An 11763-nucleotide genomic window follows, 5' to 3' on the forward strand; every position below is an offset into this window, starting at 1 on the left:
TGAAGTAAGAGATCTCGTTCTCTGAAGGTCAAAATAATAGAGTAATTAAAAGGATGTTTCCAACTTAGGGATCTTGAAGTCAGCGAACATGGTTTAAGTCTTAGTTCCACCAAGTACTTCCTGTGTGATCTTGAACAAATGTTGAAGTTTGTTCGTGCAAATGTTAAGTGAAAACAGGACTAGTGCCTACTTTGTGCAGGTATTGGGAGATGAATTTGGCACATTGCCTGGGACCTAGTAAATGCTCCAAAAAATGGTTGTTATTGGTATTGAAGGCTAGAACTATAACAGGAGCCAACTTGCAGTGCTCAAGAACACTTCCTCACTAATACACTCAAGCTGCCCTTTCCAAGACCCCAGTGCACATTCCCCAGCCATTATACAACTCAAGGTTTTCTCCAGTCATCCTATGACCATTGACCCCTAACTCCATGAGATGATGAAAAGGTCCATGTCAGCTTGAGAATCTTCTCATCTACTTTTCTATTAATTCCATCCTAAAGGATAAAAGTTCTTTAGAGATGGAAAAATTATATAGAAAGGCAACTTTTGGAACCTTCCCAAAGTAGTTTTGCTTTCCCAAGGCAAGCCCGTTACCACCATAACTCCTCAGAAACTAATACCAAGACTTCCTAGGAATTGTAGGTGTATTTTCCCCAACTTTTTGAGCCCATTTTACACATACAGATACTAAATTTCATGCAAGTAAACAAGTCAGCATTCATTCAGTGTTTCAAATCCAGTTCTGTGACTCCAGTGTCCCATCTAGCTCTGAGAATAGCGTGTATATATACACATATGCACACACACATTTTGTTCAGGGCCACCTTGGGAAATCTCCAGTACTAAAGCTGATGTCAATCTAAGCTCCCTAGGGAACACTTTACCTTACTGGCATTCTCTACTAGAGTCTGGGGCCATTACTGTGATTTCCTTTGTGATGTATATCACTCTATTCCCCCCAAATCCCAGGCAACCCTACTTGAACTACTCTCTCCCTTCCATGGAATAGGTGGCATACCTGCCATTCCAGGACTTAGATTTGGAAATCATCTCCCAGGGAACAAGGTCAAAGAAACCTCTCTAACAGTGGAGATTTGGGTTACTAAAAACTCTCATTAGTTGGAAATCTCGACACATACCTTTTCCTTCTCCTGTCCAGCATGACATCAAGATCCAGGACAAAAGGGAAAGTAGGTATAGTTTCCAATGCCTGTCCTATCAGAGCAGGGACACTCAATTCCTTAGGTGAGGAGCGAGGAGGGAAGGCAAGGTCCCTGCAGTTCCCACTAATTCTTAGTCCATGTAGTAGACCCCACCCTGACAATCCCCTAGTACCAGTCAGCAAAGAGGGGAGATGACGCCTTTTTATTAAGGTTAACATCAAAGAAAGCACTGAGAAGGAATACACAGAAAAGGAGGAAGGGCACACAAAGTCACCACTTAAGGAGGTGGAAGGGAGGCACATCAGTTAAGAACCTCAGGACAGCCACATGCTCCATGCCCTGGTGATAAGGGGAAAGAGGAGAAGAAAGGGGAAAGTGCCATAATAACCTGCGGCTAACAGGAGAGTCTGCAGTCCACTGAGCCTAACACCAGAGCCACAGCCCTGCCCCTCAGGGCTCACACACTACTACACAAGTCGACACACATAACACGAGACATTATGGAGTTAACACCAAGAGGCGTGGGCAGTGATGTATTGACAGGAGGAGCTGAAGTTGAGAGGGCATAGCCAGGAGAGAGAGTTTTTACCTGTGGCCAAGAGTCCCTCAAATGTCCCTTACATCTGGACTTTTGCTGAGTAGCCCCAAGTCTCTGCCTGTGAACTGGGCTCTTGTTCACTAAGCCCCAGTGAGTGGATAAAGCAATCCCAGATGAAGTCAGTGACAAGGCAGGATCTGCTCTGCATGCAAAATCCTAGGGGTTGAGCTATTACATCTTCATGCACATTGATAGCCAGCGCCTCCCAGCCCAGGGGCCCTAGGAACCCCATTCACCCAGATTCCTAGCGCAGCAGTTCCCTCCTCAAGCTTCCTTTACCAATCAGCAGTCGCAGAGATCTGTGAAGGGGAGAGGCTTCTGCAGAGTGCTGAATACCTTGGATTTCAGCAGAAGGGTAAATTTTCTGTTGCCAGAACAGAGTAACCCCAATGCCTTAATTTCTAGGTAAATTGTTAGAGATTATTTGCCACAGTCCTATATAAGTCCTTTTTCAGAATAGAAAAAGCAGAATTTTATTTACACAAGTCAGGGATTCTCCTGTTGGCTGGGGAGGGGGAATGGACAGAACAGGGGATGGAGAAAAATCCAGAGAAGGGTGCTTTCTCTCCCGGAACCTCACCTTTCTGCAGTTTGTTGTCTGACTTTAGGCAGAAAGAATTCTTGATGCTCCCAGAGTCCTTTGCCCTATAAAGTCTTTCCGAAGGAAGTCTCTCTCTGCCTGACCCACTGAAGCTGCTGCACCGCCGCCGTTAAGTCCCCTCGCGTCATGCACTTGGAAACCTGAAATCAGCCCGGGAAAGCATGCCCCTCGGGGTCCTCTCACAGGGAGGCCTCGCCTTCCAGCTGCAGCAGGGTGATATCGGGCAAATCGAGGGGCTCCACAAGTGGCCCGTCCGCCTCAAGGAGACCAGCACAGGGGCTCTCGGGGAGCTCACAGTGACTGGTGGGTGTGGTGGAGCCGGGCATCTCCTTTTCTTCATCGTCCTCCTCCTCGTCTTCAGGATCTCGACCCAGCAAACCGCTGTCAGACAAATGTGTCTCCGGCTCTTCGGGGGTGTCAGGAAACCTCCCCTTACCTCCGACCACGCCCAGGCCACCCTGGCGGGGCGCGGTGGTCATAATCTGGCACATGGAGACGATGGCCCGCTGATTGGCGCACACGTCGTCCGAGAGCACTTGGATGTGCGAGGCCTGCTCATCCAGGGCCCCTCGCATGGCCCTTACATCCTCAAAGAGGGCCTGCAGCTGGGATTTCAGGTGCTCCATCAGTTCCTTCATGCCGCCGTTGTATTCCCCGGAGATCACGTCCCCCACCGCCGGCACGGTGGACACCTCCAGAGGTGCCGGCATGTCGCCGCCGTCCTTAGTCATGATCTCCAGCAGACCGTCCTCCATTGAGCGGCAGAAGCGGGCGGTGGCGGCTCTGGGTCCTGTCCAGTCCGGCCTTCGGGGTGGGGGAGGGTGCACGAGGCGGGAGAGGTCCCGGGAGGGGCGAGGAAAAGCCCAAAGCAAAGGAGGCTCCAGACAGGGGCGGGGAGACTACTTGAGACCAGTCCCGTGAGGGCAGAGTTGGGTAAGGCCAGGAGAGTCTGCCGGGCGAGGACCCGACGAGAGTCCCAGGGCTGGCGACTCAGGCTCGTCCGGGGCGAAAGAGCCCTGCCCTGCCAGGCCTCTTAAATGGCGCCCTTGTCAGCGCCGCCCTTTGGGCTCCCCCGGCTGCAACTGTCAACCGGCTCCCTGGGTCACAAAAGCACTGGTGGAAGGGCCCGGGTGGAGGCTGAGGCCAGCAGCGCGACCGGCTTCGGACTCCCCGCGGCCATGAACCCGCAGAACCCGCGAATGTGGTTGGAGCGTCAGGGGCGGGTCTCCCAGCCGGCCCAAGGATGCTCTTCTGTTTCCAAGGCGACGCACGGTACGTAAATGACGTGTGTCTCCAAGGCAACCAGGAAGTGGTGAAGGAAAGGGAGAAGGTAATAAAGCTGCGGAGAGCTTTTGAAGCCTGAGCTGGAGGGTGGGGCGGAAGGGGAAAGGACGCTGCAGCAGACTCAACTGAAGCTGGAAAGAACGAGTGGCCGCAGTGTCTAATAGGGAAATAGAAGAGCAATTTGCTGCATAAACCCCCAGATTCGGGAGAGAGCGTTGTTCTCCAGTCTGGGTGTTGGACACTGAGCACAAGTGCCCTGGAAGGATGTTCAGCCGTCCTCGATCCTTTCTCGGAGGATGGTTTTAGAACCGAGTCCAGCTTCTCTGTCCTCCAGGTCTCCGAAGGAAAGTAAAACGTGTAGCCAGGCCAACACCAGTTGTCCCAGATTTGATCTGGGAAGCCGCGCAGCTGGGGAGCAGACCCTACCCCGCCTTGCAGTGCGGAGGCGGCGAGGTTCCCGCTCAGCTGAGGTTGCCGCCTCTCCTTTTGCTTCTGCAGTAAATCAGCCCTGCTGGAGCAAACACGTGAGCTAACAAAGGACGGAATCCCCTCCTATATGAGACGTAATTCCTGCTACCCAGCACTCTGGGGCTTTTTCCATGATGATGAGACAAAGCATTTGTTTTAAGAAAGAAAGTTCCTAAGAAAGAGATTTTTTTTAGCTCCTACATGCCCTCCATCACGGAATCCCCAGTATCTAAAATAGTGCCTGGCACGTAGTAAGTAAGTAGATGCGCAAGGCAAGTATAGTGACTACTTTAGCATGCTCATCCAAAACCCTCCAGCCCATATAATGGAAGAAGGTCGGGATTCAATGTGTTTCTGCCGTATGTTAATTAAGAGACCTTGACTAAAAATTTTCCTAGTCTACTAAGTGGTTGAACGGGATACTCTATAGTATGTTTAATTTTAACACTGCATCAGCTCAAAGGTGGAAGGATTAACTGTTGACAATGCCTGGAAGGTTTTCCATGCTCAGACTCAGAGTCCATGTACAGATGCATATACACTATGTCCCAAGTTTTGTGACAGTTTCTTTGCCCGTTCAAGGGGTGATGGAGGTAAACAATAGAAAAAGAACAGCTGGTGTAATATATTTGCAGATGACTTCAGATTGGGAAGCAAACAAAATGTAGGAAGCATCATACTTACTAATAATAATTCCATTAATCAGCAAGGCCAAGTGGTAAGCAACTAAAAATGAATGTCACAAGAATCAATAAATCTGGGGAGCAAAAACAAACATCACTTTAAGATGGGGAGGAGCTAGCTATGGGTGAGTGTTTGTAAACTAATGTTTCAATACAGCAATGTCTTACCTAGGTGATTTCCCTGGTAGTAGCCTCTTCTGATGAACAGTGGGGCTAGACCAGAGAGACTTTTGTAGCACTAAAGATTTTTGTAGCATTTTTGTGCCTTATACCTGTCTTACTGCTATTAAAATAGAAATATTTAAAAAACAATAAAAAGAAATATCCTAAATGCCCAACAGAAGAATGTTTAAATAACCAAGGTATTATTGATATAAGAAAGTATTATACATCCACTAGAAAATCTATTTCCTGAGACAAATATGTGAACAAATTTAAAACCCTATGGTATTGAACTCTAAAACAAATTTTTCAAGTCTGTTTCTTTCTCAGTCCTTCCTTCCTTCATTCCAACAAACCTGTGTCCTCTCACCATGGTTATCACTCCTGTCTCTACTGTGTGCCCACAAATAATTCCTAACTCAGGTAGAAACAGAGGCTTTTCCCTGATAGGCAAACTAGAAACAGAGACAAGATGCAAACACACATACATGAATAGCTGAGCTTAAGCAGCATAAGTCATGCTACAGTAAAGATATCCTCACAGTAGATAGGTTCAGTCCTGCTCTTCATCCTCCCCAGGAGACATGTGCTACAGTCAAAAATGGCTATTATAACTTTCCAACTTTGTTCCCCAGATCTGTTACTTTATATCTCAAGACCAGCATTTCACATAGATGATTTTATCTCACCAGCTCTCTATCTATGAGGAGTGACTCTGTTCCCAGTATAAGACCTCCCAATGCAACCTTAGCCTTGCATTAAAATTAACCCCCATTCAGTAGGTGCTGGGTTATATCATCATACAAGGTTCTTTACCACTATTATTGAGGATACCATGTATATCAAGGCTTTCAGTTTACTATTACATCATGCTGGGCCCTCTCTGGCGGTGCAATGGATTTAAAGCACAGCACTATGAAACTGTCTGCAGCCACTGCAGCACAAGTTGGATCTCCAGCCAGGGAGGTGACCCACAAGGCACAGAAGACCTCTCCTGACCCACCCACTGCTCCCTCAACAGTATATGTACTTCAGTTAATCGGCCTGATCTGCTCCCCACTCTGTCTCTGGTGAATCCACTCACCCCCTGCACTTCTGGCCTGTACCCCAGTTCTTGTGTGCATAAATAGATAAATCTTTAAAAAAAAAAAAAAAGATTACATCATGCTACTGAAAGGCACTAACTATGAAATCTAAGAGTACAGGGGTCTGAGCCTTGAGGGAAGGGAAACTACTAGAGAAGTACAAAAGAGCACTGGAGACAGATACAAAGATCAAAGGGTGTGGCTGATCCAGTCAAGTTCCAGATCAGACATTTGAGAGATGAGGGTAGGGGGGATTTCGGGGGTTGGGAAAAGAACTGACCAACAGTAAGAGTTGACAATACAAAGAGATGACAATTAGTGATTTCATTCAGGACCAGATAAGTTCAAGAATTCTGTGTGAAAATCAGACAAGGGGAAAAAGAGGGTTCAGTTCCAGAATAATAAGGGGAGTAGATGAAGAAAGTAAAACAGACACAGTCAGATGACTGTGTTATAGGACTGGGCCCTCTGAACTCCAGTGTCCTAGGGTTTACTGAATGGGTCCATTCCCAAGCAAAATAGATAAACTGGTACCTTGTCCTTATCACCCAAACATTCACACATGACAAGTACAACATAAACCCTACGTTCTTCTCTTCTGCTTCCCACCTTCCCTTATCCTCTGGGAATCTGCTTAGTTGTTCTGTTTCCTTTATGCCAGTGTCCCCAGCCAATGAAGAGTAGAGGCTCTGTGCTGCCTACAGACAGGTTTCTGTACTAGGTACACCAACTTCCAAACACCACATACCCACTGAAAATGTGGTGATTATTAGCCTCTACTATTTTCTCTGTCTGGCATCCAGCTGAGTTAGCTCCTGTCTCTATTTCATGCAGTGTGTATCTTTTGTTCTGTAAATCCAACTATCATGAAGATACTATCTTAACTCAGATCTAGAATGAGCATTAAAATCAAGTACAGTTGACAGGCACGGCCTAAGTGCAATCCCAGACAATACTCCCCAACTGTAACTTATAGGAAATTAATTGTTTTGTGGCCAATTTCAGCATGATATCATATTCAAAGAAACATACCCATTAGCCAAAAAGAAGTACAAAAGCAATCTCAATTTTCAACATGGTCTCTGGGAGTATGCTAAAGGTACTTGCATATTAAGCACAGAACAAAACAACTTAAATTTCTCTTCCCTGCTCATTATTTTACATTTTATAGCATGGCTGTTGCTGCAATTTTTCTCTCCAAAGACCTCAAACTTTCTGGTAAGCTTGACTTTGCTTTTTCACTCCACTACTTCCTTTACATCTGGATGTTATGTATTCCTTTTCTATTTAGGTAGAAATTCCTGTCTTTTGTTTCCTCTCCTTTAATTCAGTCCCCTCATTATGGTCACCTGTACAGATGCCAATAGCCCCAGCTATCAATGACTGCAGTGTCATTCACAGAGGGTAAAAAAAGACTGAGAGGCTAAGAATACTCCTATGTTAGGATTTGTCTGTCACACAGATTAAATTTGTACTCAATTCCTCTTAGAAAATGGTCCCAAGTAACATAACTAATCTCCTATTTATCCTACTCAACTCTTATTCTCAACCGTCATCATATTACCATCTTCTAGTGGCTTCTTATTAAAAATCAATTCCCGGGCTCTCCCTGGTGGCGCAGTGGGTTAAAGCACTGCACTAAGAAGCTTAAGCCAATTCCGCATGAGTTCGATCCCTGCCTGCCCTAGAGGAGATCCACATGGCGCAGCAGACCTCTCCTGGCCTGCCTGCTGCTCCCCTCAGCAGTGTACTCCATCGATCTGCCTGTTCTGCTCCCCACTATCTTCCTGGTGAATCCTCTCACCCTCAGCATCTCTGGCCTGTACCCCAGTTCTGTATGAATAAATAAATAAATCTTTAAAAAAAATCAATTCCCTCTTGCCAAAGTCATTAGTGGCATTTGCTGCTCAGCAAAATAAGTACCATCCAAAATAACCTCCAGGTGTGATAGATAATAAACTGTGCACAATTTTTTATCATTAGAATACTGAAATGCCTGTTGTTTAAATTGTAATGAGTTCTGTGGGACATGAGGCCTCTCTGCTTTATATTTGTGGACTTGTATTAGTGTTTCAGGAGGATATTCTCTTCATAGAAAAGAGTGACTATAGAGAAGGTTGTGAGAGATGGATCATGGAGATGATGCAGGGGCTGTAATTTGAGCCTGAGTTCTAATAAAAGAAATAATCAACAGAAATAAACTTGCTAGCTCTGAGACAAGCTAGCATGGAGAAAAGGGAGTGGCTTGTTCCCTGGTTCCACTGTGAGGGCTAGAGGCAGGACGATGTGTTTAAGTAAGATTTCTTAATGCCTTCTTGAGAGTGATGAATATGTGAGAAGAAAAGGAATCTTTTCTAGGAGGCCTTGAGAACGGGGATAGCCCTGAGTTCAGCTTATAAAGAAATAGATTTTTTATCCCTGACCAATTCTGTGATATCTTGGCACCATACTGCCCATGTTCGATCTATAAGTCAAAAGTTCATAGAACCCGGAAGTGATTGTGTTTATATTTCAAAATAGGAAAATTACCATGATGTCTGATAACCACCAGTACTTCTCAAATCCATATCCTTCTCCCCACTTCTGCAAGCAGCACCACGCATCAGGCCCTTGTTCTCTCATCTTTGGAGGAGTGTGATGGCCCCCCTCTCAGGCTTTCACCTGCTCCTGCCCGTTTTTTCACCTCCTGTGCATTTATCTCCTCATAGAAGTCAGAAGAATCTATCTAAAATTAAGATTTGGGGGTCTCCCTGGTGGCCTAGGGACTAAGGCTCAACACCCTTATAGTTAAGGCCTGAGTTTGAGCCCCAGGAACCTAACCCACTTATGGCACTTCTGGCAGACTTCTCCTGTCTCGCCCACTGCTCCCCTCAGCAGTGTATTTCAGTAAATTCACCTGTTCTGCTCCCTAATCTTCTTACCCCTCCCCCTGCACCCTCACATCTCTGGTCTATACACAGTTTTTCGGTGTGAAAATTAATAAAGAAAATAAAACTCAGATTTGAACCCTTTTACACCCCAGCTTAAAATATTCCCAAGGCTTCCCAATGTCTTGGATTTCATTTTCTTCACCTCTTTTGCCTCACTCTTTAAGATCTGGGTGCACAGAAGTGCTAATAGCTCCCATTCAGTCAGCACATTTTGTGCCTCCCTACTCGTACTCATGTTTAAAGTTTTCTGTCTTTTCTTCATTCCTTTCATTAAGTACGAATGTAACACAATATATAGAAGTAAATAATACATGTATTTAATGAGTAAAGACAGTACTTTCATAATCAGGTGAAGACACAGAATATTGAATCATCTCCTCTCCCCCCACCCTGTTGCCCTCAGTTTTCTCCCCTCTTTTGTACCCACTATCTTATTATCTTGATTTAAAAATTCCTTGTTTTCTTTAGTTTATCACATATTTAGACATCCCTTCTGAGCATTTATATAGAGAACATCACAATGAATTTATTGTTCTGAACTTTGTGTGATTGAAGTCACTATTGTTTTGTGACTTGCTTGTTTCTTACAATACATATTGGTAAAAACCATCAATGTTACCTTTGTTTTATTCTTTTCCACTTTGTTATATTTCATTGTATAAATATACTATTGCTGTGTTTACTGAACTCTACTGTTGATGGGCGTTTCAGTTGTTTCACATTTAGGCTATTCCTAGCAGTGCTGCCGCCAGGCTGTTCTAGCTCATGTCTTATAGAGCGCATTAAGTTTTTCTGAAGTTTGTCCACGTGAATGGACTTGCTGAATCATTGGATACATTCCAGATTCTCTCCAGGGCCTGCTACTGTCAGATTTTTCATTATAATTTACTCTCTGATATAATTCCAAGTACCTACACCAATGTCTGTCTCACAGTAAGCATCCTTCAGTATTTGTTAAGTAAATGAGTATTTCTTTATTTCCAAAGGTGAATTGTGCAGTTATCTTTTTCGTATTGATTAGTAGTTTCAAACCACTGTAGTTGAAGAACACATCTTTGTGATTTCAACCTTTCAAAATTTGTTGAAACTTAACAGACAAGTTTTTGTTTGTAATTGTAACATATGCATGGTGAAAAACTGTGTCCTTTGGGTTTCTTGGGTGCAAGACTTGACATGTCTATTAGTACAATTTTTTAAAATTATAAGTTATTTATAACATTTTTCTAGTCCTAAGTTATTTTTCTACTTATATTACAAATTACTAAAATAAGTTCACTATAATCTTCTATTATGCTTTGATAACTTCTGCTTTGTATATTCTGGTGGTACATGGTAAGTGTAATTAAAACTTCAAATTGTCATATATTCATGATAATTTGAATCTTTTTCATCATTGGATGGTTTTCTTATTCACTAATAATGCCTTTAGCCCTAAGCCATTTTGACTAACATTAATATAGTTGCATTATATATATATATGTATTTTTTTTGATGGCTGTACAATGAATTATTTTCCATTCCTCGACATTCAAACTTTGTTTCCTTAAATTTTAAGTATACTTCTGACAGACAGCATATAGTCAACTTTCATTTTGTTTTGTCTTTTATTCATTTTGGCATATCTAGAGCATTTACTTCAATTATATTTAATACTAATACAAGTAATTAATTAGTATTTATACAATTTTGGATTTAAACAAACTGTATTTGTGGACTTACCTGCTTTTCACTTCCTGTATTTTGGAGTTCTTTTACTACATATTTAAAAATTAAAGCTTTCTGTGTCCTTTTGTTAAATTAACTGCTGGATCATTATGAAGCAACCTTTCTTTTTGCTTGATAATATTCATCACCTCTAATTTTACTTAAGCAGATAGGCCATTTCAGTTTTTTTAAATTAGTATTTGCAAAGTATGTCATTCACACACTTTCCTATTTGTCATATCTTTGCCTTTCAGATTGATTTCCTATTGACAAAATATACTTAGATCTTATTTTTCTAATTCAACCTGAACTTCTTAATTGGTATGCTTATACCACTTACATTTATTACATTCATTGACTTAACTAGATTCCTATTCGCCCTCTTGCAATTTGTTTTCTACTTGTCACATTTATTTGGGGAATATTTTCAATGTTTTGATTGATTGAAATTTAAAATGTTTCCCTTTTTTTAAAGATTTATTTATTTATGCATACAGAACTGGGGTACAGGTCAGAGGTGCAGGGGTGGTGGTGAGAGGATTCACCACAGACAGAGTGGGGAGCAGATCAGGCAGATCGAGGAAGTACACTGCTGAGGGGAGCAGCTGGTGGGTCAGGAGAGGTCTGCTGGCATGCTGTGGTAACCTCCGGGTTGGGTCGGGGATCGGACTCATCCTGAAGTGGCTTTAGCCTCTTAGTGCTGTGTTTTAACCTGCTGCACCACCAGTTAGGGCCTTAAAATGTTTCCTTTTTACCTCTACTATTTGTTTATTAGCTCTCCTTTCCTTTCATTTTCTGTTTTTAGTGTTAAACCCATGTATATGCTTTGTTATGTTTATAGATGAATAGTACTCCGTTACATACCACAGTTTATTTAACTATTCAACAGCTCCCTACTGATGGTATTTAGGGTTTTCCTAGTCTTTTCCCATTAAATATAATGCACAATAAATAATGTTACATGCTTATATGTCACTTAAATTTGTGCTTTCCATATAGAATCTTATGAAATGTGATTGTTTGGTTAAAGGTGAAGGCATCCTTTGGCATTTTGCTAGTCCTAAATTCCTTGTCAGAGGCCA

The 11763-nt window shown here is 43.2% G+C and overlaps 1 protein-coding gene across 1 annotated transcript; it reads right to left on the reverse strand.

The window, feature by feature from the left end:
- Positions 1–1349: 1349 nt before the first annotated feature.
- CCDC184 (coiled-coil domain containing 184) lies at positions 1350–3589 on the reverse strand. Its single transcript, XM_004693163.2, has one exon. It carries the CDS (start codon positions 3118–3120, stop codon positions 2545–2547), a length of 576 nt encoding a protein of 191 aa, XP_004693220.1. The 5' UTR covers positions 3121–3589; the 3' UTR covers positions 1350–2544.
- Positions 3590–11763: the final 8174 nt, after the last annotated feature.

The sequence above is a fragment of the Condylura cristata genome, unplaced genomic scaffold (genome assembly GCF_000260355.1).
Source record: "Condylura cristata isolate star-nosed mole 26May11 unplaced genomic scaffold, ConCri1.0 scaffold00036, whole genome shotgun sequence".
Lineage (NCBI taxonomy): Eukaryota > Metazoa > Chordata > Mammalia > Eulipotyphla > Talpidae > Condylura > Condylura cristata.

Bases quoted from the DNA above. Each gene is read 5' to 3' on its own strand.
- CCDC184 (XM_004693163.2), bottom strand. From the start codon at position 3,120: ATGGAGGACGGTCTGCTGGAGATCATGACTAAGGACGGCGGCGACATG.